This window comes from Hemitrygon akajei, chromosome 11, assembly GCF_048418815.1.
Source record: "Hemitrygon akajei chromosome 11, sHemAka1.3, whole genome shotgun sequence".
NCBI classification, from domain to species: domain Eukaryota; kingdom Metazoa; phylum Chordata; class Chondrichthyes; order Myliobatiformes; family Dasyatidae; genus Hemitrygon; species Hemitrygon akajei.
In genome coordinates, this window is record NC_133134.1 from 6,427,220 (window position 1) to 6,453,414 (window position 26,195).

The 26,195-nt window shown below is 44.7% G+C and overlaps 1 protein-coding gene across 1 annotated transcript; it reads right to left on the reverse strand.

Annotated features, from left to right (window-relative positions):
* Window positions 1-1,041: 1,041 nt before the first annotated feature.
* LOC140735279 (ras-related C3 botulinum toxin substrate 1) lies at window positions 1,042-23,112 on the reverse strand. The gene is made up of 6 exons (XM_073060148.1): window positions 22,956-23,112; window positions 19,948-20,019; window positions 18,659-18,776; window positions 12,056-12,118; window positions 9,683-9,842; window positions 1,042-5,443 (listed from the first exon to the last, which is right to left on the reverse strand). Exons 1-6 carry the CDS (start codon window positions 22,988-22,990, stop codon window positions 5,313-5,315), a joined length of 579 nt encoding a protein of 192 aa, XP_072916249.1. The 5' UTR covers window positions 22,991-23,112; the 3' UTR covers window positions 1,042-5,312.
* Between the last annotated feature and the right edge of the window lie 3,083 nt (window positions 23,113-26,195).

Genomic DNA, 26,195 nt, shown 5'->3' on the forward strand with positions numbered 1-26,195 from the left:
GACAGGTCAGGGTATGAAGGGAGACAGGGAGAAGGCTGGAGTCTGGGCCAGAGTGGAATATTGGATCAGCCATGATGAAATGCGGAACAAACCGCAATGGGCCCAACAGCCTAAATCTGCTCCTATATCTTACGGTTTTATGAACTTCAGTTCCGAATGTTATTTGCTTACCTTTATTGTTGCACAATTTGTTCTTTTTCTCTGCACATCGGGTGTTTGATTAACTTTTTTGTTAATGGGTTAAATTCTGTTTTGCAGCTAGCTGCCTGTAAGGAGACAAATCTCAAGGTTGTATATAGTATAGATACTTTGATAAATATACTTAGAAATTCAAACTCCTTACAGACAGCGGTGGCTATTGAATCTTGATCATTACTGTAGCTGTGCTACCGGGAACCGAGTGTGACCACTACCATTCCAGGACAACCCTGATGCCTGGTGATACTCACACTATCACGGTTTACGGTTAGGATAGTGGGTGCAGTCGGTCATAGTCCTTGTGTTCCAGGGTTGCTGGCTGCCTGTCCACCATCATATTGGCAGAGTAGTTGTCGAAAACAGTGGGAATGTATTCGCGAGCTGCCCCCAGCACAACAATGAAACAACACATTTCACTGTATGTTTCAATGATACCTGATGGCACTGACGCAATGTAGGTACCCAGTGGGAAGTTGTACCAAGCAAACCCCCTCCTCTCTTCATCCAGAAAAGAATGCAGGGACTTTATTACGTTGAGGAGTTTGAGATGTTATATCACCAAAGCCTGTTGCAAACTTCTGCGGAGCATTCTGACTGGTTGTATCACAATGTGGGATGGAGGGGGCTACTGGACAAGGTAAACTCGGTCACCTCCACCACAGGCATAACCCTCCCCAAAACTGAGGATATCTGCAAAACATAATGCCTCATTATGGGCCCCACCACCCAGGACATGCCCTCTTGTTGCTGCCATCAGGGGGAAGGAGGTACAGGAGCCTGAGGACTTTAGGAACCGCTCCTTCCCCTCCACCATTAGATTTCTGAACAGTCCACAAAAACAACTATTTTTTGCACCATTTATTCTGAAGTTTACAGTATCTTTGTAAGGAAACATTTCACATCGTAAGTCAGTGATAATAGATCTGAGTAACACACAAAGTGCTGGAGGAACTCTGTCCTGATGAAGGGTCACCATCTGAAATGTTAACTCTTTATTCACCTCCATAGACATGCTGCATTCCTACTACATGTTGTGTGTGCTGCTGTGGATTTCCAGCATCTGCAGAATCGGTTTATGTCGTTGATAATAAATCTGATCGGATGTTTGGGATTTCTTTTCCCCCTCTAGCTCACAGCTTGTCGAAACTTTAATAGACGGTGGTTAATTTACAAGATAGCAAGCAGTAGTAAATCAGGCAACTGGACTTGCTGTGTTGTCTAGAATAAAGGTTCACCACTTCTGCGAGAGGCTTCTTTAGTTCTGATCCATGGTGGGTAGTTTTCTGGTTTATAAACTCAGTTGTTTAAATGTATCGCAATCACACGAGGGTCGTTAAGGGTCACAGAGATAATAAGGTGTCTTATCTCTGCATGAATGGAGGTGTGAATTATTGTGGAGATATTAGGACTGCATTGCAAGTAGCTGATAGGTGAGTCGTACTCTGTTCAGGCATGTTTATAAGCTGGAAAACTACCTACCATGGATCATAACTGAAGTAACATCCCGGATGAATAGTCATCCGGAACATCATCTAGACAACACAGCAAGTCCAGTTTGCCTTGATTTACTACAGCTCGATATACAATGAGCTAGATGACCGAGAACCTTCACAGACATCTGTACAAGCTCAAACACGAGGAAATCTGCAGATGCTGGAAATTCAAGCAACACACACAAAATGCTGGTGGAACACAGCAGGCCAGGCAGCATCTATAGGGAAAAGTACTTCTTCCTATAGATGCTGCCTGGCCTGCTGCGTTCCACCAGCATCTTGTGTGTGTTATCTGCACAAGCTAGCTTTTCTCTGGATTACTTGCAAAATCGAGAAGTAATTCAGAACCAGAAATTAAACAACCACTTCCTCTAATGGACCCGCTCCAGCTGGAATTTGAAACTACTGTACCGATCAAATCTATAGAAACACGCAAGCCATTCTATTTCAGCACACCCAGTGAACAGCTGCCTCTGTAACTATGAGTTTGGAGTGTAATGACAGACCCGAGACCATTTAACCTGCTAATTAGCTCTTCAAAGGACAGGAGTAAGCTCATGAAAAATCTCATGGCAACAAGCGCTAACTTACCTGCGTATCACATGCACATGGAACAAGAGAAATCAAGCGTTTTAACTCATCTGAGGTGTTCCAGCCAAGTTCCTTGTTCTCTTGTTTTTAAAGCTCTTGGTGTTCTGGGATCAGAGTTCATCACAGAAGCGTTTGTTTTATAATCCCGCTCGAGCTCTCAGGTCTTCTTCTGCCGGTCTCTCGTATTTAAACAATCTTGCTCAAAAAATAACTGGCAAATCAGCTTTTTTGAACTACGTTCTTAAACTGGAATTCAATACCTAAAACTATAAGGGATGCAGACTCAGTTGACACTTTTGAAAACACCAGTTCAAAACCTGTTTATTTAACCTTGCTTTTAACTACCATCTTTTATTTTCATGTTTGCCTTTGAACTACATCGTTGTATGAAAACTGCTCTATAAGTTATTATTATAAACCTGCTGTCTTAAAGCTCGTTAGACTACTAAGACATAGTAGCAGAATAAGGCCATTCAGCCCATCGGGATGCACTGCCATTCCACCATAGCTGATTTATTGTCCCTCTCAACCCCATTCTCCCAGACAACAAAGGAATAGATAATGCACAGTAGTTCAGTGACAACATATTCAACTCTAAGTCACATCCAGAGTTTCTACCCTGTCCACAACATTGCCAATACCGTTTTAGATCAACCACCTCAACACCAGCGTCTCTATTTCCTCAAGAGGCTAAAGAAATTTAGCACGTCCCTGTTGACCCTCACCGATTTTTACTGATGCACCACGGTTTGGTACGGCAGCTGCTCGGCCCAAGACCGCAAGAAACTGAGCTAAGCTGAACCCACATCAGAGACAGCAGCCTCCCCTCCACAGACTGTCTATACTTCTCACTGCCTCAGTAAAGTAACCAAAATAATCAAGGATCCACTCCGACTCTCACCCCCCCCCCCCCCCAAATGGGGCAGAAGATACAAAGCCTTCAAGCACGTACCACCAACCGCAAAGATTTGAATGTTCCCTAGTACAAGATGGACTCATCTCACACTCTGTAATATTAATCTGTTTCCCTCAACGTACATGGACAGCTTGCAAAACAAAGTTTCTCACTGTACCCCAGTACGTGACGATAATAAAGCCTCATTTACAGCCTGACACATTCTCACTTAGCATCTGCAATTCAACAAGCCTCACATATCCCTCCCACACCTCGACAAACCTTCAGCTTAGTCACCCCCCTCTCATTCATTACAAACTCCTGCTAACAGCATTGCATTTAACCTGAGCAATGCTTCATATTATATACCCGATGAAGGTCTTGGTTCGAAACATCATTTATTTCATTTTCAGACGGTGCCTGACCTGCTGAGTTCCTCCAGCATTTTCTGTGTTCTCCTCTGGATTTCCAGCATCTGCAGAATCTTTTGCGTTATATGAACGGGAAAATTTTAATGCAATTCTTTTCTGGCTGTATCACTGAACACAAGCATTTCTGACAAGATAGTCACATGCAAATCTCTAAACAATCAGATTATTAACCATTTATTTAAATCACACAGTAAACATAAGACAGTATTTAGAATGCAAGCAAGCTGTTCCTTTTTTTTCCAACATTTTAACACGTTTATATAAAAAGCAGATTAATTTTTGTTAACAGCTGTCCCCTCCCACCCATGGAACTCACTGTTCCAAAAACAGATTAGCAACATGCACAGAACATAACCATTAGAAAAAATTAGGTAGAAAATACATTGGGATTATGTACATTTTAGATAAGGCGTCTATGGTAGAGTTAAACCAAGCACGAGGACAAGCAGGTGTTAGTGGCTCGGCGCAGGATTTGGTCTTTAAGGCTTCTCGATGTTGAAGCAGGGAAGTATTTTAAGATCTGCAGTCATGGAGGATTACAACCAAGGTACTAAAAATGCTCTTTTACTGACAGGATTGTTACTTGAAGCAATGACACAGAAAGGTGTTAACTAAAATTTGCAACTTTGTTCTAATTTCCAGTTTATGCAACATGAAAAATGACACTTTCGTACAACTTACTGTTAAAATTTACTTTTTTTCTTTAAAGATTTTGTTAGCCACATACAGCTGAGAAGTTAACCATTTCAGAAACACGAGAGGTTATGTTACAGAAAAATCCCTTACAAAATACAAATCAGAGCTTGTTAGGACCCAGTCAATGCTTTCAATTGTTCTTTTTAAACCCCCAAGTTTTACATCTGTTCCTGAGATTATTCATTCCTCTAGCATCATTACTCAAAAATATACAATTCAACAAGAACACATTCGGGGGTCCTTCCATAATCTAGCGTCTGCTTTGCTTCTATCCAAGAATACTGAAAATTCTCAGTCCAATGCCTTATTGTTAATTGCACCTCCAAACTGGAGCACATCCTAGCCTTATTAGTTATTTGCGTAGACTTTCCAATGTGTTAAGTGTTAGTTTTTTTTTAAAGTTCGGATAACACAGCAGCAGACATGATTAACTCGTACTTAACGCTAAAGCATCTGTGCCAACTTGGAGCTAGCAAGGTAATGTGTTAGCACGAAATGTTATATAGAAAAAACCAGGGCCAACAAAAGTCATCTACAGCCTCTGAAGTTTTCTAAATCCAGTCACACCTTCAGAGCTGTACTGAGTCAGTCTACATCAACACCGTCACCTCCAGAGTGTGCTGACCGTTAACTTGGAGTGATCCTGAGATGGTTAGGGAGTAGGTTCTACACTGGTATGGTTAGAGTTCTGGAAAGGCTGTAAACAGTACCAGATGACAGAAAGGTGCAATTCCTTCTATGACTTAGTGTTCGCAGTGCAAATGAAGTGTTTTGCTAGTTTATAGTGGATAATTTGGCAATTTAAATACAAATGAGTGTAAGGAGGGGAAATGGGGGAGGGAAGGCGGATGGATGGAGCAAGTAGTAACCAATCCTCATTAAATATTGGAAAAAGTACGTGGGTGTGTTCGATAGCAATTCTAAAAGGGCAAGTGATCACAATGAAAGGGAGAATATTGGCATTTTTGAATCAATGCTGTAGGCCTGGTAAACTGGTACAAAGAAGAGTTACAGAATGAAGCATTTTCTCTTCTTCTTCTTGACAGGAATAGGACAGAGCACTGCACGGATGGCTTCGTCGAACACGGTCTTAAGGCCTCGCTGGGTTAGTGCTGAGCATTCCAGATACTTCACCGAACCTGGGGGAATAAGCAGGTTATGACAACAGCATTTATACAAGCCTCTTCCCCCCTCCCCCCCCCCCCCCACCCCCTAGAGAGACTGCGGAGAAAGATCCTACAACTATGCCAGCCTAGAGTTAGCAGGACACCATTACAGCATCAGTAATCTGGGTTCAATTCCCAGTGCTGTCGAATGTTCTGGGTTTCCTCCCACATCCCTAAGACGTACCGGTTAGTAGGTTAACTAGTCACATGGGTGGCGCAGACCCATCGGACCGGATGGGCCCGTTACCATGTTGAATCTCTAAATAAACTAGCTCACTATTTTGCTCTCTTTTTGCACTACCTGGTTTTTTAATAAATATCAGAATCAAGTTTCATATCACCAGCATATATTGTGAAATTTGTTTTGTGGAATGGTACAGGGCAATCCATAATAATAAAAAACTAAATTACAGTAAATATATATAGTTTGAAATGTTAAAATAAATAGCGCAAAAAGTGAAAGAAAAGGTTATTCAGAAAATTAGATGGCAGAGGGGAAGCTAATTCTGAAACATTGAGTGTGTGCCTTCAAGCTCCTGTACCATCTTCCTGATGGTAGCATTGAGAAATGGGCACGTCCTTATGTATTTCTTATTGTAAGTTATAGTGGTATTTTATATATTGGCCTGTACTGCTGCCACAAAACAACAAATTTCACAACATCTCAGTGATAATAAACCTGATTGATTCTTCGTAAACAAATAAACTAGAAGTCAAGTCTAGAATGAGAAGGGAAAAGAAAAAGGAAACTGGATCTAATCAGAGAGCTTTTCTCAACAGCTAGTATTGAGAGTAATGGGCCAAATGGCAAGTTCTGACAGAGAAGCCTGATTGAATAACCATAGAGTGCTTGGTGTATCAGATCAGGTATAACAGACTCGAAGCACAGAACACAATATTTATAGAATTCTTTCCCACAAGTAGTACAGCACCATTGCATAGTGGTTAGCGTAACACTATTAAAGTGCCAGCAACCCCAGTTCAGTGCCCGCCGTTGTCTCTAAGGAGTCTCTCTGTGACCATGTTTGTGTTCCGGATTTCTCCCACATTCCAAAGTAGTAAGGGTCAACAGGGTGGCAGGGGCTCATCGGGTTGGAACGGCCTGTTACCCTGCCATATCTCTAAATAAATAGATGGAATCACGGAAAGTGAGTGAATCTTTACATTCTCCAGTTGAGGCCCCACCACCTTGACTACAGGTGGCTGTCACAGAGCAGATAGTGTTTAAAGACCATGCCACCCCATCATTTCTATCTCCTCTAGCTGATTAAAGACCTCCTTGCACTACGCATCAGTGCCAGACGCACACACTGAAAAATCACGCCCATACTCTGTTCTGATCTGGTCACCTCTTCTTAAGAACAATAAAGAAGCTTTAGAAGGAGGTTTACCAGGATGCTGCCTGGATTGGAGAGCCTATCTTATGAGGGTAGGTTGGGAGTGCTAGGGCTCCTCTCTTTAGAGTGAAGGAGGATGAAAGGTGATTTGATAGAGGGGTAACAAGATAAAAGACACAAAGTTGGACACCCAGTACAAGAGGTCATAATTTTAAGGTGATTGGAAGGGGTAATGTCAAAGATAGATTTTCTTTTTGACATAAAGTGGGGTTGGGGGTAAATAATCAGCCATGACTGAATTTCAGAGATGGTCCAATTCTGCTCTACCACATGGAACAAACTGCCAGGCTGGTGGGGGGTGGGGGCAAAGGTAGATACACTGGGGTCATTTAAGAGATCTTAGATAGGCACATGGATGATAGAAAGATGGAGGGTTATGTAAGAAGGAAGGGTTAGACTGGTCTTAGAGAAGATTAAAAGGTCAGTACAATATTGCGTGTAAAAGTGTCTGTAGAGTTCTGTTTCCGTTTACAGCTGGCCAAAAGTTTGTGCAGTAGTCTGTTCATTGAAGGAGCTTTAACAAAGTTGAAAAACAACAAATAGTTCACATTCCAAAGAGTGAGGTGAGATTTTTTTGAAAACACGCTGAGGGGGTTGCTCACCTTTCCTGCCGTGAAACAAGTTGTGTAACAAACAAGCCCTGAAGCTACTGCTGAAATTGAGATCACTGATATATCCCAGCACAGATTCAACAGAGGGAAAGTGATCTAAAAATAATGTACATTGTGAAAGGAAAGCCCAAAGGTTTCTGTCATAAAGCTCATCCTCTACAACTCAGGTAATTTACCCAAAGGCAAGACTGGGAATGAAAGGGTTAATGTATGAGGAGTGTTTGAAGGCTCTGGGACCGTACTCACCGGAGTTCAGAAGAATGGGGGGGGGGGGATCTCTTTGAAACCTATCAAATATTGAAAGGCCGAGATAGAGTGGATCTTTCTAATAGTGGGCACAACCTCAGAAGAGTCGTCCATTTAGAATGGAGATGAGGAGAAATTTCTTTAGTGAGAGGCTGGTGAATCTGTGGAATTCATTGCCACAGATTAAGAGGGATAACAAATCAAGCCATGATGGAATGGCAGAGTAGACTCAATGGGCTGAATAGCCTAATTATGCTCCTATGTCTTATGGTCTTATTTAGAGGCAGAGTTAAACTGCAGGTCCAAAAGTGCTTTAGTTTAATCATAATTTTAACTTGTTGAAAGATGAAAGGAGTATCACCTCCAGTAAAGGCTGTGTCAGTGAGTCCCTGTGCGAGTGTGAGAATCTGGGACCAAGGACTGAAGTCTGGAGGTGGCCTGTCTGTGTGAGGGGCTGGGTGGGAGGAAGGTAAGGGAGCTTCTGTTCTGTTGAACATTGTGGGCATGTTATATTGACACCGGGTGTGTGGTGACACTTGCTGGCTTCCTCCTGCACAACCGTGGTTAACGCAGATGATGCATTTCACTGATGTTTCGGTTTACACTGGTAAATAAATGAATCAAACAGGCTGGAGTTCCTTTACTTCTGGATTTGTTGCACGCATATCAAACATAGAAACAAAATGAAATGTGTCGTTTGCGTCAACAATCAGCACTGTCTGAGGATGTGTGGGGCAGCCCGCGAGTGTTGCCAAGCTTCCACAAAGGATGTTCACAACTCCCTAATCCTAATCAGATTGTTGGGTGGGGTGGGGTGAATTCGGAGTACAAACTCCTTACAGGCAGTGGTGGCAATTGAACCCCGCTCGGTGTTTGCTGGCGCTGGAAAGCAACTGTGCTAACACTATGCTATCGTCCCACTCTACACTATCCTGTTAACTGCTCAACCACTGGTGACCTTCATCTGCCGAGACCCCAAGCGCTGGAATCTGCCCCTCCCTGTCACCCACTGCTCTCACCTATTTGGACACAAGTACATAAGAATGCCACTTAGCCCTTACAACCTTTCCTATGCAACAGGGTCACAGCTGATCCACGATGGCCTCAAACCCCACTACTACTCCTTGAACTTACAAATATTTATCCAGCTCCACTTTATCTCATTACCTGTAATAATAACTGGGTGGCACGGTAACACAGCAGTCAGTGCATCGCTTTTTAACATTAATGACCCAGAGTTTATACGCTTTCTGTGACCATGGGGGTTTCCTCCCACATTCCAAAGCCGTATGGGTTAGGGTTAGTAAGTTGTGGGAATCATACGTTGGTGCCGGATGCAAGGGCAACACTTGCTGGCTGCCCCCGGCACATCCTCAGACTATGTTAGCTGTTGATGCAAATGACAAATTTCAATGTATATGTGACAGATAAAGCTAATCTTTCACCTTCCTCCAGTGACGCTAGTGCTGGGATTGCAGCACCCAGTCTCGTGTCCCTATGTAAATGTATTTGATTATTGAGCTAGAGCACAGAACAGCCCTTTCCAGTGCTCGCTAGCAACCCCCCATTTAACCCCAGCATGATCACAGGATAATTTACAATGACCAATTAACCTACTAACCAGTGAGTCTATGGACTGCGGGAGGAAACCGGAACACCTGGAGAAACCGGAGAATAACGTAGAAACTTCTTACAGACAATATTGAAATTGAATTCCGAACCCCAGACTGCGCAAGGTGTAATAGCATCACGCTAACCACTATGCTATCGTGCCGCCCACAAGATGGGGGGGCAGAACAGCTTTCTGGTTAGCGATCCATCCAGGAGGAAGGAGACATCTCTCTGTCCCCAACCAGAGCAGGTCTCTCACCACACAGACACCCTCGACAGGGGTCTTCAGCGGCCGGGGACGCAGAGGGCTGACGATGAAAGTTGCACAAGGGGAAAGAGGTGCCTACCGATCTCCTTGGCCATAGCCAGACCCTGTGGGTAGGTGATGGGAGTCAGCTTCTTCTCCCGCAGCTTCTCAATCGTGTCCTTGTCGTCTCGCAGGTCAAGCTTGGTCCCCACTAAGATGATGGGCGTGTTTGGACAGTGATGCCTCACTTCAGGGTACCACTAGTGGGGAAGGAAAAGGACGAGACATAAATCACAGCAGACCATTCAAACTATCCCACATTCAGTAACGTCACAGGTAATCCTCAATCCCACCTACAGCGGTTTTGAGAAACATTTGCTAACACACTACTGGAGCAATGATTCTGGAAATGGCACACGATTTCAGTGAATATTGGAATGTCTATACTGAGAGCTTTAATGTGCCTATTTAGGTCACATCACTCCTTGGAGAGAAGAAAAGTATTCACCCCTTTAATATGACACATCAAATCATCACTGGTGCAGCCAATTGGTTTTAGAAGTCACATAATTAGTTAAATGGAGATCACCTGTGCGCAGTCAAGGTGTTTCAATTGATTGTAGTAAAAATACGCCTGTATCTGGAAGGTCCAATTGCTGGTGAGTCAGTATCCTGGCAAAAACTACACCAGGAAGACAAAAGAACACTCCAAGCAACTCTGCAAAAAGGTTATTGAAAAGCACGTCAGGAAATGGAAACAAGAAAATTTCCAGGTCACTGAATATCCCTTGGAGTACAGTTCAGTCAATCATCAAAAAATGGAAAGAATATGGCACAGCTGTAAATCTGACTAGAACAGGCCGTCCTCAAAAACTGAGTGACCGTACAAGAAGTGGACAAGTGAGGGAGGCCACTAAGAGACCTATGACAACTTTGGAGGAATTACAAGCTTCAGTGGCTGAGATGGGAGAGACTGTGTATTCAACAACTGTTGCCCGGGTGCTTCACCAGTCACAGCTTTATGGGAGAGTGGCAAAGAGAAAGCCACTGTTAAAAAAAAAACACATGACATCTTGGTAGAGTTTGCCAAAGGGCAAGTGGGAGACTCAGAAATCATCTGGAAGGTTCTATGGTCTGATGAAACCAAAAGTGAGCTTTTTGAGTATCAGACTAAGCCCATTATCATCAAAAACACAACATCCCTACCGTGAAACATCATGCTGTGGGGATGCTTCACTGCAGCAGGCCCTGGAAGGATTGTGAAGGTAGAAGGTAAAATGAATGCAGCAAAATAGAGGGAAATCCTGGAGGAAAACCTGATGCAGTCTGCAAGAGAACTGTGACTTGGGGGAAGATCTCCTTTTCAGCAAGACAATGACCCCAAAAGTAAGGCTAAAGCTACACAAGAATGGCTTACAAACAACAAAGTAAATGTCCTGGGAGTGGCCAAGTCAGAGACCAGACCACAATCCAATTGAAAATTTGCGGCTGGACTTGAAAAGGGCTGTTCATTCATGATTCCCATTCAATCTGACAGAGCTCAGCAGTTTTGTAAAGAAGAATGGGGAAAATTGCAGTGTCCTGAGCACAGATGAAAGAGACCTTTCTACACAGGCTCAAGGCTGTAATTGCTGCTAAAGGTGCATCTACTAAATACTGACTTGATGGGTTGGGGGGGGGGGGGGTGAATACTTATTCAATCTATTATTTTGTGTTTAATAATTGTAATAAATTTAGACCTAGTTGAAGAAATGTGTTTTCACTTTGACATAAGAGTCTTTTTTGTTGATCAGTGTCACAAAAAATGAAATTAAACTCACTGTGATTCAATGTTGCAAAATAAAACATGAAAACTTCCAAGGGGGTGAATACTTTTTACAGGCACTGTTTAAGGTGAGACAGATTAATTTCAAAGGGGATGTGAGGAGTAAGTTGCTTTTTTCAAAAAAAATACATTTCTTATTACAGAGAGTGGAGGGTGCCTGGAATACACTACCTGGGGTGGTGGTCGAGGCAGAAACATTGTTTTTTGAGATGTTTAGATAGGCTCATGAATATGAGGAAAATGGAAGGATATGGACATTGTGTAGGTGGAAGGGCCTATTCCCGTCCTTCACTGTTTCTACGTTCTACATTCTATCTTGAGTGTGGCAGGGGTACAATTATGATACTTGGACAGGCACGTGGATAGAAAAGAGTTCGAGGGATATGGGATAAGCTCAGACAGGCAATGGTCAGTATGGATGAATTGGGATGAATGCCCCAGTTGTGTGCTGTATGAAGATTATAAATATTAGCTTCATTTGTCATGTAATCAAAACATCATTGGTAGAATTGAACCCCGGTCACGGGTGCTATAATAGCGTTATGCTACTGTACGTCCACAAAACTTGACACCACAGATTTTGACTGCAGTGTCACTGAGACCATCACGGGACAAGAAGCAGATCGCGCGGTGACAGTCGGCACTTACCTTGGCACGGACGTTTTCAAAGGAGGCTGGGCTCACCAGGGAGAAGCAGATCAGAAACACGTCCTGTTCAAAAACAAGAAACAGAATCATATAGGTTACAAAGGCCTGTTTCACTGTCTCCCCCAGGTGTCTACCCCTCCCCATTCAGGGTGTCTGACTCAAGAAGACACTCAATGGCGAGGGAGGGAGACACTGTTAAATCCACCAGCAGCTGGCTCGGCCCAACGAGTCACCACCTCCTACAACTGACAAAGAAATGCATCTCCAGCAATCCACTAGAGTGACTCAGTGGGGGAAGCGGGATGAACCACGGATGTTAAAAACCCCATTTCACAATTCCTTTCCCCCCTCACAGCTGTAGACTACTTTCTAAAAGGGCAGAAAATTTTAAAAATCAGGTGCAAAAGGATTTGGAAATCCTTGTGCACGATTCCCTAAAGGTTAACTTGCAGGGTAAGTTAGTGCTGAGGAAGGCAATACAATGTTAGCATTCATTTCAAGAGGACTAAAATATAAGAGCACGGATGTAATGCTGAGGCTTTATGAGGCATTGGTCAGACCGCACTTGTGGAGTATAATGAACAGCTTTCAGCTCCTTATCTAAGAAATGTGCTGGCATTGGAGAGGGTCCAGAGGGGGTTCATTAGAATGATTTTGAGAATGGAAGGGTTAATGTATGAGGAACGTTTGATGGCTCTGGGCCTGTACTCACTGGAGTTTAGAAGAGTAGGGGGATCTAGAGTGGATGTTCCCAGTGGTGGGGGAGTTTACGACCACAGGACACAGCCTCAGAACAGAGGGAAGTCCATTTAGAGCAGAGATGAGGAGGAATTACTTCAGCCATTTTCACGGACGGCTGTGGAGGCAGAGTCACTGGAATGGCAGAGCAGACTCAATGGGCCAAGTGGCCTAATTTTGCTCCTGCGTTTTATAGTTGTGGATTATGGTTCTTCCAGGAAAGTTTGTGCTGCTTCAGATTCCAGCATCTGTAGTCTCTCAGGTCTCTGTTCGAGAACGAACCTGCATTGCCCTAGCTGCCATCACCTTGGGCCATCCCAACCTCTTCACAACCAAAAGTCCATGAAATGCGAGGTAGGAAACACAAGCAACCTCTCAAACAATGGAACATACAACAGTATCCTGAGATCAATCTAACTGTTCCCTACCACATAGCCCTCAATGTTTCTATCACCCATGTGCCTATCTAAGAGTTTCTTTGAAGACCCTGATATATCTGTCTTTACCAACTCCCCTGACAGAGTGTTCCACACAGTCACCACTGTCTTCAATAAGAAAACTAACTTTGACATCCCCTCTCCTATGTTTTCCTCCAGTGATGTTAAAGTTATGCTTCCTCATATTAGCCAGTTCCACTCTGGGTAAAAGTCTCTGGCTCTCCACTCAATCTACATCTCTTGTTCACCTCTATGAAGTCACTTCTCATCCTCCTCTCCAAAGAAAAAAGCCCTAGACCACTCAACATATCCTCATAAGACATGCTGTCTCATCCAGGCAGCATCCTGGTTAATCTCCTCTGTAACCTCTAAAGCTTGCATATCCTTCCTATAATGAGATGAGCAGAACTGAACACAATATTCCAAGTACTGTATGATCTATGCAGTTTTATAGAACTGCAACATTACCTCACAGCTCTCATACTCAATCACCGTACACCTTCTTAATCACGCTAATAACTAGCACAGCAACCTTAAGGGATCTATGCACGTGGACTCCAAGATCTTTCTGTTCCTCCACGTTCTAAGAATCCTGCAATTAACACTGTATTAAGTGTTAAGTTTAATACTTTAAATCACTTTTTATAACAGGAAACTAATTCAGAAATCGGAGATACAAAAGAACATGGGAGACCGAGTGAAGGATTCCCTAAATGTAAGTTTGCAGGTTGAGTTGGTGGTAAGGAAGACAAATACAATGTTAGCATTCATTTCTAAAGAGATAAAATATAAGAGCAAGGGACACTGCCTAAAGATTCAAGGAAGAAGACTTAGAACGGAGATGAGGAGAAACTGTTTTTTCCCCCAGAGAGTGGTGAATCTGTGGAATTCTCTGCCCAGGGAAGCAGTTGAGGCTTCTTCACTAAATATACTTAAGAAACAGTTAGATAGGTTTTTACACAGTAAGGGAATTAAGGGTTACAGGGAAAAGGCAGGTAAATGGAGCTGAGCTTACGGACAAATTAGCCATGATCTTATTGAATAGTGAGGCAGGCTCGATGGGCCGAATGGCCTACTCCTGTTCCTATTTCTTATGTAATGCTGAGGGTTTATAAGGCACTGGTTGGACCACACTTGGGAGAACTGTGAGCAGTTTTGGGTCCTTTATCTTAGAATGGATATGCTGGTATTGAAGAGGGTCCAGAGAAGATTCATAAGAATAATCACCAGAGAGGGTTCATAAGAATGATCCCAGGGTTAACATAAATGGAATGTCTGATGGCCCTGGGCCTGTACTCACTTAAGTTTAGAAGAATGAGGGGGTATCTCATATTGAAAGGCTAAGGATAGAATGGACATTCAGAGAATGTTTCTAATAATGGGAGAGTCTATGACCAGAGAATACTTTCTCTTAATACAAGCAAGTTCCTTGTAGAACAGAGATGAGGAGAAATTTCTTTAGCCAGAGGGTGATGAATCTGTGGAATTCATTGCCACGGACGGCTGTGGGGGTCCACTCATTAAAATAGAAGCTGATAGGTTCATGATTAGTAAAGGTGTACAAGGTTCCAGGGAAAAGGCGGGACAATAGATTTAAGAGGGATAATAAATCTGCCGAGTTGGAATGGTGGTGCAGACTCGATGGGCTGAATGCACTTTTCTCCCTGTTGTGGGTGAGGTGACAGAGATCCACTCTCTGTCAGAACACGGAGGGCTGACCTGAAGGCACAGTCCCTCACTGCAGTGGCCTGCCCACTTATTGAACCTGCCACCCCCAAGCATTGAACACCTCTCCGAGAGACTGCAGCAGACAGCCAAGTGTACACACCCTGAAAACAAACAACAGTGGCTCAGACCGTTCCTGTCATACGGACGCAGGTAGGACGGCAAGTTACAACACATCGACTCTGCCTGCGTCACAAAAGCACCAGAGCAAGGAATTCACACTCACACTGAACCCGCCCGACACTGCACGCAGTTGATGTTAACAGAACACAGACATTACAGACTGAGGTCCACGACATTGTGCTGATCCTTTTAAGAGTTTTAAATGCCCCTAAAGTATCTGCCTCTACCACTGGCAGCACATTCTATGCACACCACTCTGAGTAACAAAAATCTACCTGACTTCCCCCCACCCCAAACTTTTACTCTAACCACTTAAAATTATGCCCCTTTAAATTAGCCAGAGTATAATGGAGGCCAAGTCACTAGGTATATTTAAGGTGCAAGTTGATAGGTTCTTAATTAGTAAGGGTGTCAAAGGTTACAGAGAGAAGGCAGAAGAACAGGGTTGGGAGGGGCAATAAAACCACAAAAATTGAATGGTGGAGCAGACTCGATGGTCAAACGGCCAATTCCACTCCCGTGTCTTACAATGGAGCTGGCTGTCTATAACTCTGCAGCACCTTAAGAATCTGGACATTGAAGCCTCCATGCCAGGCTGATGCAACCAATTATGGTTTTAAAAAAAAATCACTGCATTTCCTCCTTTAAAGGGCAAAGCTCAGAGATTAATTCCAAGAGATTGGGGCTCTGTAGATCAGGCTGAGCTTCCAATAGCTTGAGAAAACTTGGATCCTAGGAGTGTTCCCTTGTTGGTGCTGATCTGCAGTGTCCACTCCCTGGAAGACAAACTGGACTGCCTTCACCTGAGGCTGACCCAGTGAGAGATGAGGAACTGCTGCGTGTTTATTCTTACAGAAACATGGCTCCAAGACAACATCCCATGTCCCATCAATCTTCAGGCAATGTTACTCAGGAAGTTTAGTTTGTAACTGTATGTGCTAACATAACTATAGGTGCTTGTGTGACTGTGTGCACTGATTTTGCACCTTGTTTCATTTAGCTGTATACATGTATATGGCTGAATGACAATTACACCTGACCTTGAGTGCCGAAGACAACCATTTCCCTTGCCGAGCATTCAGCTGTATTTCCAGCAATGCTATTTTTATTGTGAATTATTTTATTATTGGCACATGTCTCTCATCACCCAGGACAGGTCGTTACATTACTACCATCAGGTGGTGAAAACACACAGCTTCTTCCCTTCCATCATGACTGGTCCATGATCCCAGGAACACTGCCTCGTCGTTCCTCTTTCACACTGGTTTTCTACGCCTTACTGCTACAAAGCAACAAATTTCATGACTTTTCTTGGTAGCTTTTACACTTAATTCTGCATTGTTAATGTTTTACCTTGTGCTGCCTCAGTGCTCTGTATAACACTCTGATCTGTACAAACCAAGTGCAAGACAGACTTTTCACTGTATCTCGATAAATACGACAATAAGAAACCAATTCCAGTTGCTGGTTGGCCACCATATCCAACAATGACAGGAGACCTATGTGGCATAGTTTTAAAGTGGAAAAGACAACCTGCTGGGGAGCTTCACTCTCTTGACTTCGAAAGTCTGAGTCTAGTGATGAGTACTCTACACAAACTGGGGTCTTCCAATAATGTCTGGTTCACTGAGCTACTATAAAAATATTTGTTTTGCCTGCCATCTCTACCCTCTAAGAGGGTCACAGCCTTGCTGTGGTTTGGTGGCTTGTGTGCCTCACTGCTGGCCGCAGCTAGGGCTTTATGCTTTGGCTCTTGGTCAGGTCACCCATGCCAAACAGATCAAAGTGTAGAGACCAGACTAAGAGTGATCCACTGGTCCTCCAGGTTCGGGGGTTCAGCTCAGGGCTAACAACCCTGACTGGTCAAACAAAATTGTTATGAAAATAGCAATAAAGAATCTTTCTACATATGCGTGTGACAGTATTCCTGAGTAGCCACCCAGCATTTGCATGGCTGACAGGAGTGAAAAAGAGTGACTGACGTGATGAAGGAAGCCCTGAACACCGCTGGAGATGGAAGACCATCATTGTTGCCCTAAACACCAGCGGTGTAACGGCCAGAAGCTGCCATCTCGACAGTGCATTGGGGCAGAAAACAGAATATAGCATTACAGTGGCAAAGAAAGTGCAGTGCAGGTAGACGGTACGGTGCAAGGCCACGATGAGGTAGATTGTGAGGCAAGAGACCATTCCACCAGACAAAAGGTCCATTTAAGAGTCTGATAACGGGGATAGAAGCTGACCTTGAGACTGCTGGTACGTGCTTTCAGGATTTTGTATCTTCTGCCCGATGGGAGAGGGGAGAAGAGAGAACGCCCAGGGTGGGTGGGGTCTTCGATTATGCTGGCTACTTTACTGAGACAGTGGCAGGGATTGAACCTCGATCTGAAAGCCAGCACTTGTAAAGGAGCTGCTCTCACCACTAAGCTACATGATGGGTGGCGGGTGAAAAACGTCAGGGTGAACAACCATGGCATGATTTGGTGTCAAGGACAAAAGACTTGCCCGTACCTGGGAGTGAGAGAGAATTTGGGACAACAACAGGATATGGTTAAAGTGTCAGAGAAACAGACTAGAATCATTGCTCCACTGCAAGGAGGAAGCAAAAATTCTTGGGGAAATCCAGAGTCTTTAATAGGCCCAAATCAACTCCTCCCCCGTCTATAGAGCCTTTATCGTCCCTCCATTATCTGCTCAGCAAGCTGACAACACAAACAAGGAGAGAAGGATGCAAGGGATAATTAACCACTGGCTCCTTCAATCTGCTGCAAAGTCAGAACAGACTTGCATCACCTTTAAATAACAAACCTGGCCTTTACTCATCCTTCACTTAGACCCCTCCCTGTTGATAAATTAATTTTTAATTCTTCTATTTAGAGATAGAATGTGGAACAGACCCTTCCAGCTCACCAACACAGCGACCTGCCTATTTAACACTAGCCTAATCACACAACAACTTACAATGACCATTTCACCTACTAAACAGTATGCTTTTGGACTGTGGGAGGCAACTGGAACACCAGGAGGAAACCCACGTGCTCACGGGAAGAAAGTACAAACTTTTTACAGAGGACGCCAGAATTAAACATCAAACCCCAACACCCCGATGTGTAATAGCGCTGTTAAGTCCTGCTACCTCAGACAGCATGTACCAGTCTCTGCTGAGTACCCCCACAAACCGTCCTATGCCTAATTTTAAAGATTAGTTTTATCTGTCACATGAAACATACAGTGAAATGCGTTACTTGCGTCAATTACCAGCACAGTCTGAGGATTCTGCAGGGGGCAGCCTACAGGTGTAAAAATGCTTCTGGCACCAACACAACTTACAAACCCTAAGCTGTATGTCTTTGGGAATGCGGGAGGAAACCTACATGGAAAATAGGGAGCACGTACAAATTCTCTACGGACAGTGGCAGAAATCGAACCCCGATCGATGGCACAGTAAAGCATTACTCTAGCTGCTACACGACCAGCCATCCTCTACTGCAAACTCTGGAAGTTCCCCTCCCATGTACGCGAACTCCGCACCACCACCATCCCAGAACAACCTGACCTCTGGCGAGAGTCATACACTCACAGTTTGCGGGTAGGAAAGTGGGCGCAGTCGGTCGTAATCCTCCTGTCCCGCTGTGTCCCACAAGCCCAGGTTCACCGGCTTCCCATCCACCATAACGTTGGCGGAGTAGTTGTCAAAACTGCAGGAAGAGCAGAGATTCAGAAGCACGCAGGAGTATTGGGTGGGGAGAGAGCGTCCCAAAGGAGCAGCTAAACCCCTCTCACCACCACACAGCCATGAGTTCACCAAGGCTCCATCCCAACTTGAAGTCAACCCAGATTCAGACCAGCCACCTGGCAGTTATCACCCCAACCGACTTCTTGCCCCTGCTCCTGCACCACCCCCTTCCACATTGCAAAGATTAAAAACGATGAGCTTTATTTATCAAAACATTCAGTGGAATGTTGCTTTACGTCAACAATCATAGTCTGAGGATGTTTGGGGGCTACCCACAAGTGGCACCATGCTTCCAGTGCCAACAACTCGCTAACCCTAACCTGTATGTCTATGGAACGTGGGGAAAAACTGGGGCACCCGGAGGAAACCCATACGATCATGGGGAGAATGTACAGACTCCTTTCAGAGAGCGGTGGGAAATGGAGACCACTTGCTGGCAGTATAAAGATTACACTAACCACTACACTACCAAGCCTGCTCTTACCTTCCAATTTCCTCTTTCCCTTCAACCCACTGCAAGACTGGACTTTCAGGATTCCTGGATGTTACTTACAGAAAGTCCACCAACAATCTTTGCCCCAATAACCAACACCCTTTTTTTAACCCTCCAAAACTACACTACTCTCCAATAAGTACCCTTCAAATAATCTGTACCACCCTTCCCCCCCCCCACACACAAACAAAATCAGCTCCACCATATTTAGTGGATAAATGGCAGCTTAACCTTTCTATTCAGTATTTTTGCCAGCTATACGTGCCCTCCTGTTTAAGTTCAAGGAGGAGAATATTAAAGGGTCATCAGGAACAGCTTCTACACACAGAGGGCTGTGCGTGTTTGGAATGAACTGCCAGAAATTGTGTAAGCACACAAAAACTGCTGGAGGAACTCAACAGGTCAGGCAGCATCTACGGAAATGAATAAACAGCTGATGTTTCGGGCCAAGGTTAAGGCGGGTACATTAGCAATACTTAAAAACATGTTGGGCCTAAGGTCCTGTTTGCATTCTGTAAGAATTTATGACACTTAAAGCTGAACTTTCAGTAAATTCTCTAATGTCCGTGCCATCACACTCAGCTTCCACCAGCCTCCCGACACCCGGAACCCAGACCCAGAGAGCGAGACGTAGACTCACACAGTGGGGATGTATTCGCCAGGGAAGGCATTGGTCGTGTAGCTGATGAGCAGGCAGGTCTTACCCACCGCGCTGCAAAAGAGAGCAGAGAGAAGTTAGACGGGACCACCAGCTCCCACGGGGAAAGAGACTTTTTACTGACACGCGTCGCTTTAAAAGAGATACATCTGGTGGTGACTTCACTGGTTCCACACCATCGACCAGCCAATTTAACAGAGAATGCACTAGTTCCAAGAAATCCAGCTGAAGGAACTTTAAAAATAGATGCACTGCAAGCAGTGAGCCAGACCGAGGGGTCACCCACTAACAGTCCTGTCACTGAGGGACCACTAACTTCTGGAGAGTTCTTTTCCACACGTTGGCCTTCAGAAGTCAGGATACTGAATACAGGAGTTGGAATGTTATATTGAAATTGTACAAGTCATTTAGAGAATTATCAGCAGTTCTGGTTAGCTACCTGCAGGGAAGATACAAGACTGAAAAAGTGCAGAGAAAAAATTTCAAGGATGTTGCTGGGACGTCAGGGGTTGAGTCACTGAGAAAGATTCAATAGGTTAGAAATTATTTTTCTCTGTAGTGTAGAGAATGAGGGGAGATTTGATAAGAGGTGTACACAATTATGAGGGGTATTGATAGGGTAACTGCAAGCAGGCTTTTTCCACTGAGGTTGGGTGAGACTAGAAGTAGAGGTCATGGGTTAAGGGTGAAAGGTGAGATGTTTAAGGGAAAATTCTTCACTCAGAGGGGGGGCACGAGAGTGGAATGAGCTGCCAGTGGAAGTGGTGGGTGGATGTGGGTTTGATTTCAACATTTCAGAGAAATTTGGATAGGTACCTGGATGGGAGTGGTCTGGAGCGTTATGGTCCAGGTGCAGAATAACAGCACAAAGGAATGAGGATCAGGTTTAATATCACTGGCACAAGTTATGAAATTTGTTTTGTGGCAGCAGTACAGAGCAATACATAATAATTACAAACTTTAAAATAACAATCAATATCTACAAAATTAAATTCAGTAAGTAGTACAAGAAGAGAGCAAAATATAATGCACATCGTCCATTCAGAAATCTGATGGAGTAGAAGCTGCTTATAAAACATTGAGTGTGTCCCTTCAGGCTTCTGCAGCCCCTCCCTGATGGTAGCAATGAGAACAGGGCATGTCCTGGGTGATGGGGGTCCTTAATGATGGACATCACCTTCTTCAGGCATGGCCTTTTGAAGGTATCCTCAATGAAGGGGAGGTTAGTGCTGGAGCTGGCTGGCTGGAAGGGACAGAATTCCAGAGGATCTGAGCAGCCGAAGGCACAGCTCTCAGGACTAGAGGAGGGAGCTGTAGGCAAGAATATAAATAGCAAGGGTAGCAAAACATCAGGGCAGAGACTCAACACTCCTGAATAGATAAGAAGTCACAGTGGCTTTGCCGTCTGATGTCAAGTGTTTACAGGTATGTGCTCCCCTGCCTATAAAACTCTACCTCCATAAACAATAACACAAGAGCCCCTCTTTGATGTCTCGTGTTATTATCTCCAAATCACTGTGCAAAGTGGATGGACAGCTGTGGTACAATAACTGGTCATTGCAAATTGCTCCATGAATAGGTTTCATGTAAAATGAGGAGTGGGGTTGCTTGAAAGGCTAGAAGGGTTTACTCCGTGCTGTATCGCTAAATAAATATTTATGGGAATAGGGTTCAGATCAGAGAGACTAACCCGATGTGAGATTATGACTTTACAGATACACACACCCATCACCCCAAGATGTAATTTAGCTTCTATCTTTATTGTTATAGAATGCAGAACGACAAACTCTACAAAATATCACAGGAGTGGCAAACCTTTAACTTAGCTGCAGTGTAAAGTGTTGCTTATGAGGGCAATACGCACACAATGCTGCAGGAACTCAGCAGGTCAGGCAGCATCTACGGAAGGGAATAAACAGTCAACGTTTCGGGCTGAGACCCTTCATCAGGTCTGCCCAACCTGCTGAGTTCCTCCAGGATTCTGTTTGCGTTGGTCTGAATTTCCAGCATTTGCAGAATCTCTTGTGTTATTGTTCATGGGAGTAGAGTTTTATAGGCAGGGGAGTACATACCTATAAACACTGACATCTGACAGCAAAGCCACTAGTAATACAGGACGGACAAGAGATTAGAATTGGGGATCAGATGGCAGGAGGACAGTGAGAGGGAGAAGAGCAATGCCATGCATGGATTGGAAGAGTTAAGAGAACATAATCAGGGTGTTTTTAACCAGGCGGCAATGCAAGTTAGAAGGAATGGGTCTCGGAGCACGTTGAGAGAAAGTTAAAGAACACTTTATCGATCTTTTAGATGAGTACATAAAAAATCCAAAATTATGTACGAAAACAAACAGTACAGGCTATTTACAAACTGTACAGATCTCCAGTCTGCCTGAAACTCGGGTGACGGAGGAATTATCAGAATCATCCAGAAAACTACTCAAGATAATTGCCTGGAATTTTGTAAAAACTACCAATTCCTCAAGAAAATGTACGAATGATCAACTAAGCCGCAAACATCAGAGACTGTTTGTTCTCCACTGTGACAACGGGTCTATGACTAGAGAGTTGGAGGGAAAAATGAAAAGACAGCCAGTGGGGTTGGGTGAGAAGAGTCCGGTGGGGTGAGAAGACGTCCGGGAATGGGGTTGGGGAAAGGCACCCATTCGGGTATAGGGAGTGAGGGGAGAGGAATGGGTCGGGAATGGGAGCGAGGAGGGGAAGGGGTGCAAATGGGGGGGGGGGGGGAGAGAGACATTAAGGGCCGGAGTGGTGACGGGCAAGTTGGGGGGGGGGGGGGAGTCTGGGGGGCGGTGGAGAAGGGCGGGGCTGCCGCCCGGAGATTTTCCAACCGAAACCGGGGCCCAGGCCGGGAGGGCGGGGGCTGAGGTGGGACGGCAGGGGTAGGGGGGGAGAGAAGAGAGCGGCTCCGGGTCGGACTGGGTGAGAGGAAAGGTCCTGGAGCTGAGGAGCGACGGCGGCGACACTCACCCATCGCCCACCACCACACACTTGATGGCCTGCATCAGTCCAACGTTCCGCGTCCCTCTTCACCGCAGCCTCGCTCCCTAACCGGAAGTCCAGTCCAGCCCAGCCCTACCAACCCCCACTTCCGGAACCAGCCTCCCCGTGGGCTCGGACGGGAATTGCGGCAGCGCCACCCCAGGCGACGTCTCCCAGGAATACTGCACATAATTCCTCGGGTTTAGCAACGCCGCCCCACCCGACGGCTCCCAGGGAAACTGCAGCCAACCCGCGCTCTCGGCTCTCAGCAGCGCCGCCCCGGCCTGCGGTGCCTAAAGACACTGCAGCCACTCCTCTCAGCGCAGTAGCGCCTCCCCGCTTTCAGTGATTACCACAGCTACCTCGCTCAGTTGTTCTCAGCAGCGCCACCCGCCCGGCGGCTCCCATGGTCATTGCAGCGCTGCAGCGCTGCAGCGTCGCTTGGAGCCGTTGTACCTCCGCTCCATCCAGTGGACAGTTACTGCTCTCGCACCTTTTATCAGGTTCCGATAAATGACTAATTCCTATAAATGTCTTGAATTTAAGATCACTTTCCCCTAGGGATTCTTTTTTACCTTAAGCTCTATAATTAATTCTGGTTTATTGCACAACACCAAATCCAGAATAGCGGAATCTCCTCTGGGCTCAACCACAACCTCCTCTAAAAGCCATATCAGAGGCACTCTCGAAATCCACCCCCCACCCCCCGTAATCCAGCACCAATCTGATTTTCCCAACCTGCCCGCATATTAAAGCCCCCCATGACCATTGTAACATTGCCTTTCTATCTCTCGTTGTAATTTGTAGGCCATATCCTTACTACAGTTTGGGGTATTGTATACAACTCCCATCAGGGTCTTTTTACCCTTGCAGTTCCTTAGCACTACCTACAATGATTCAACACCTTCCGACCCTATGTCACCTCTTTCTAATGATTTGATTTAATTTTTTACCAACAGAGGTAATTTTAAGTGGAGGGTGCAGTCGTTCGATCTAAAACCAGTATATTATGCCTAAACAATGGAGACTACAATGGGATGAGGGAGGATTTGGTTAGTGTAGATTGGGAACACAGGCTATATGGTGGAACAGTTGAGGAACTGTGGAAGACTTTCAAAGAGGCTTTTCATGGTGCTCAACAAAAGTATATTCCAGTTAAAAGCACGGTCAGTTAGGGTGGGGAGAGCCAGCCGTAGATAATTAAGGAAATAAAGGAAGGCAGCAAACTAGAAGCTCGTGCGTACAAAGTCATCAAGACTAGTGGGAAGCTGAAAGATTGGGAGAACTTTAAAACAAGAACCACTAAGTCATCCACTTTAGAAAGAAAAATGGAAGATCAGATTATTATTTAAATGGTAAAAAATTGCAGCATGCTGTTGTGCAGAGGGACTTGGGAGTGTTTGTGCATGAATCACAAAAGGTTGGTTTGCAGGTGCAGCAGGCCGTCAGGAAGGGAAATGGAATGTCGGCCTTCATTGCTAGAGGGATTGAATTCAAGATCAGGGAAGTTATGCTGTCACTGTGCAGGGTACTGGTGAGGCCACACCTGGAGCACTGCGTGCAGTTCTGGTCTCCTTCATTAAGTAAGGCTTTGGAAGTGGTGCAGAGGAGGTTCACCAGGTTGATTCCAGACTATGAGGAGAGATTGAGTCACCTGGGACTGTACTCACTGGAATTCAGAAGAATGAGAGGAGATCTTGTAGAAACATATAAAATTATGAAAGGGATAGATAAGATAGAGGCAGGAAAATTGTTTCCACTGGTAGGCGAGACTAGAACTAGGTGACATAGCCTCATGATTCGAGGGAGTAGATTTAAGACGGAGATGAAGAGGAACTGCTTTTCCCAGAGAGTGGTGAATCTGTGGAATTCTCTGCCCAATGAAGCAGTGACTAGCTCAGTAAATATACTTAAGACGAGGTTGGATAGATTTCTGCATAGTAGGGGAATTATGGGGAAAATGGCAGGTAGGAGGAGATGAATCCAGGATCTTATTGAATGATGGAGCAGGCTGGATAGGCTACTCCCGCTCCTATTTCTTATGTTAGAGCAACGCCGCCCTCTCTGCCTTCCTGCCTGTCCTTTCGAATCTAAGCCTTGGACGTTAAGCTCCCAGCTATAATTTTTCAGCTATGATTCAGTGATACCTACAACAGCATACCTGACAACCTGCAACTGTGCTGCAAGTTCATCTATCTTATTCAGCACACATTCAGATACAACACCTTCAGTCCTGCATTCACCCTTTCAATTTTGTCTGCCTTTTATATATGAACGGTAACACCTTGGAAAGGTGGAACATGAAAGAAGAATATAGGGCTAATGACAGAATTCGAAGCATTGTGGAGGAAAAGAGGGGTCTTTGGGATCCAAAGCCATAGTTTCATCAAAGTCGCAGTGCAAGTAGATAGAGAAGGCATGACCCCTTCCTGCTACTTACCCCAACCCACCCAGTCTAACTTATCACTCGCAGCATGTACTCCTCCCCCTCCACCTTGCTATATTGGCTTTTCTCCCCTTCCTTTCTAGCCCTGATGAAGGGTCTCGGCTCAAAACATCGACTGTCCATTCCTCTCCATTCACGCTGCCTGACCTGCTGAGTTCCTCCAGCATTTTGTGTGTGCTATTGTGGAATCTTTTTTTCCTCCTTATTTGCTGCATGATTTGTTTTTAAACAGTCGAGATGGGCTTTCAAACTGATATTATTTTCTGTGCTGGAAAAAAAACTCTCCCTTGAACCGACTCATCAATCATTCCATTCGAAAATTCTATTAACCAGTTTACTTTGTTGTTTGCCAAGCAGGACTCAGGGATATTGAAGATATGTTATTCAGCTGACCTCATATCTGTATATAATTTGCCTTTAATTTTACTGTGTCTCTGATGGTACGTGCCTGTGACACTGTAGCAAGTAAGTTTTTTTTACCGCGTTTGTGCACCTGGTGACAATAAAATCAACTTTGAGATTTTGGTTGAAGCAAATGTGAAAAAGCTCTAAAAGTCTTTGCTCATCATTTCAGGTCAGGTTCCAGCTAGAAGCCAGACAGCAAGGTGGAGTGTCGACTTGTGAGGGGCACGAAATGCCTCATCAGCTGGATTGAGTTTCTCAAGGGGTTAAGTTAACAAAATTTGAGGCCCTCCATTGGTTGGGGTTGACCATGGATGTTGTGTCCCAACTGTCTATATGATATGTAAGCCTGGGCAGTACTCTATGAAGAGCAAGCTGTT

Excerpts from the sequence above, each read along its gene's own strand:
- LOC140735279 (XM_073060148.1), bottom strand. The coding sequence starts at position 22,990 with ATGCAGGCCATCAAGTGTGTGGTGGTGGGCGATGG. Across the intron at positions 12,119-18,658 it reads CACTTTCCTACCCGCAAACT|GACGTGTTTCTGATCTGCTT; the intron begins GTGAGTGTATGA and ends GTTTTTGAACAG. Across the intron at positions 9,843-12,055 it reads TTGAAAACGTCCGTGCCAAG|TGGTACCCTGAAGTGAGGCA; the intron begins GTAAGTGCCGAC and ends CTTCCCCACTAG.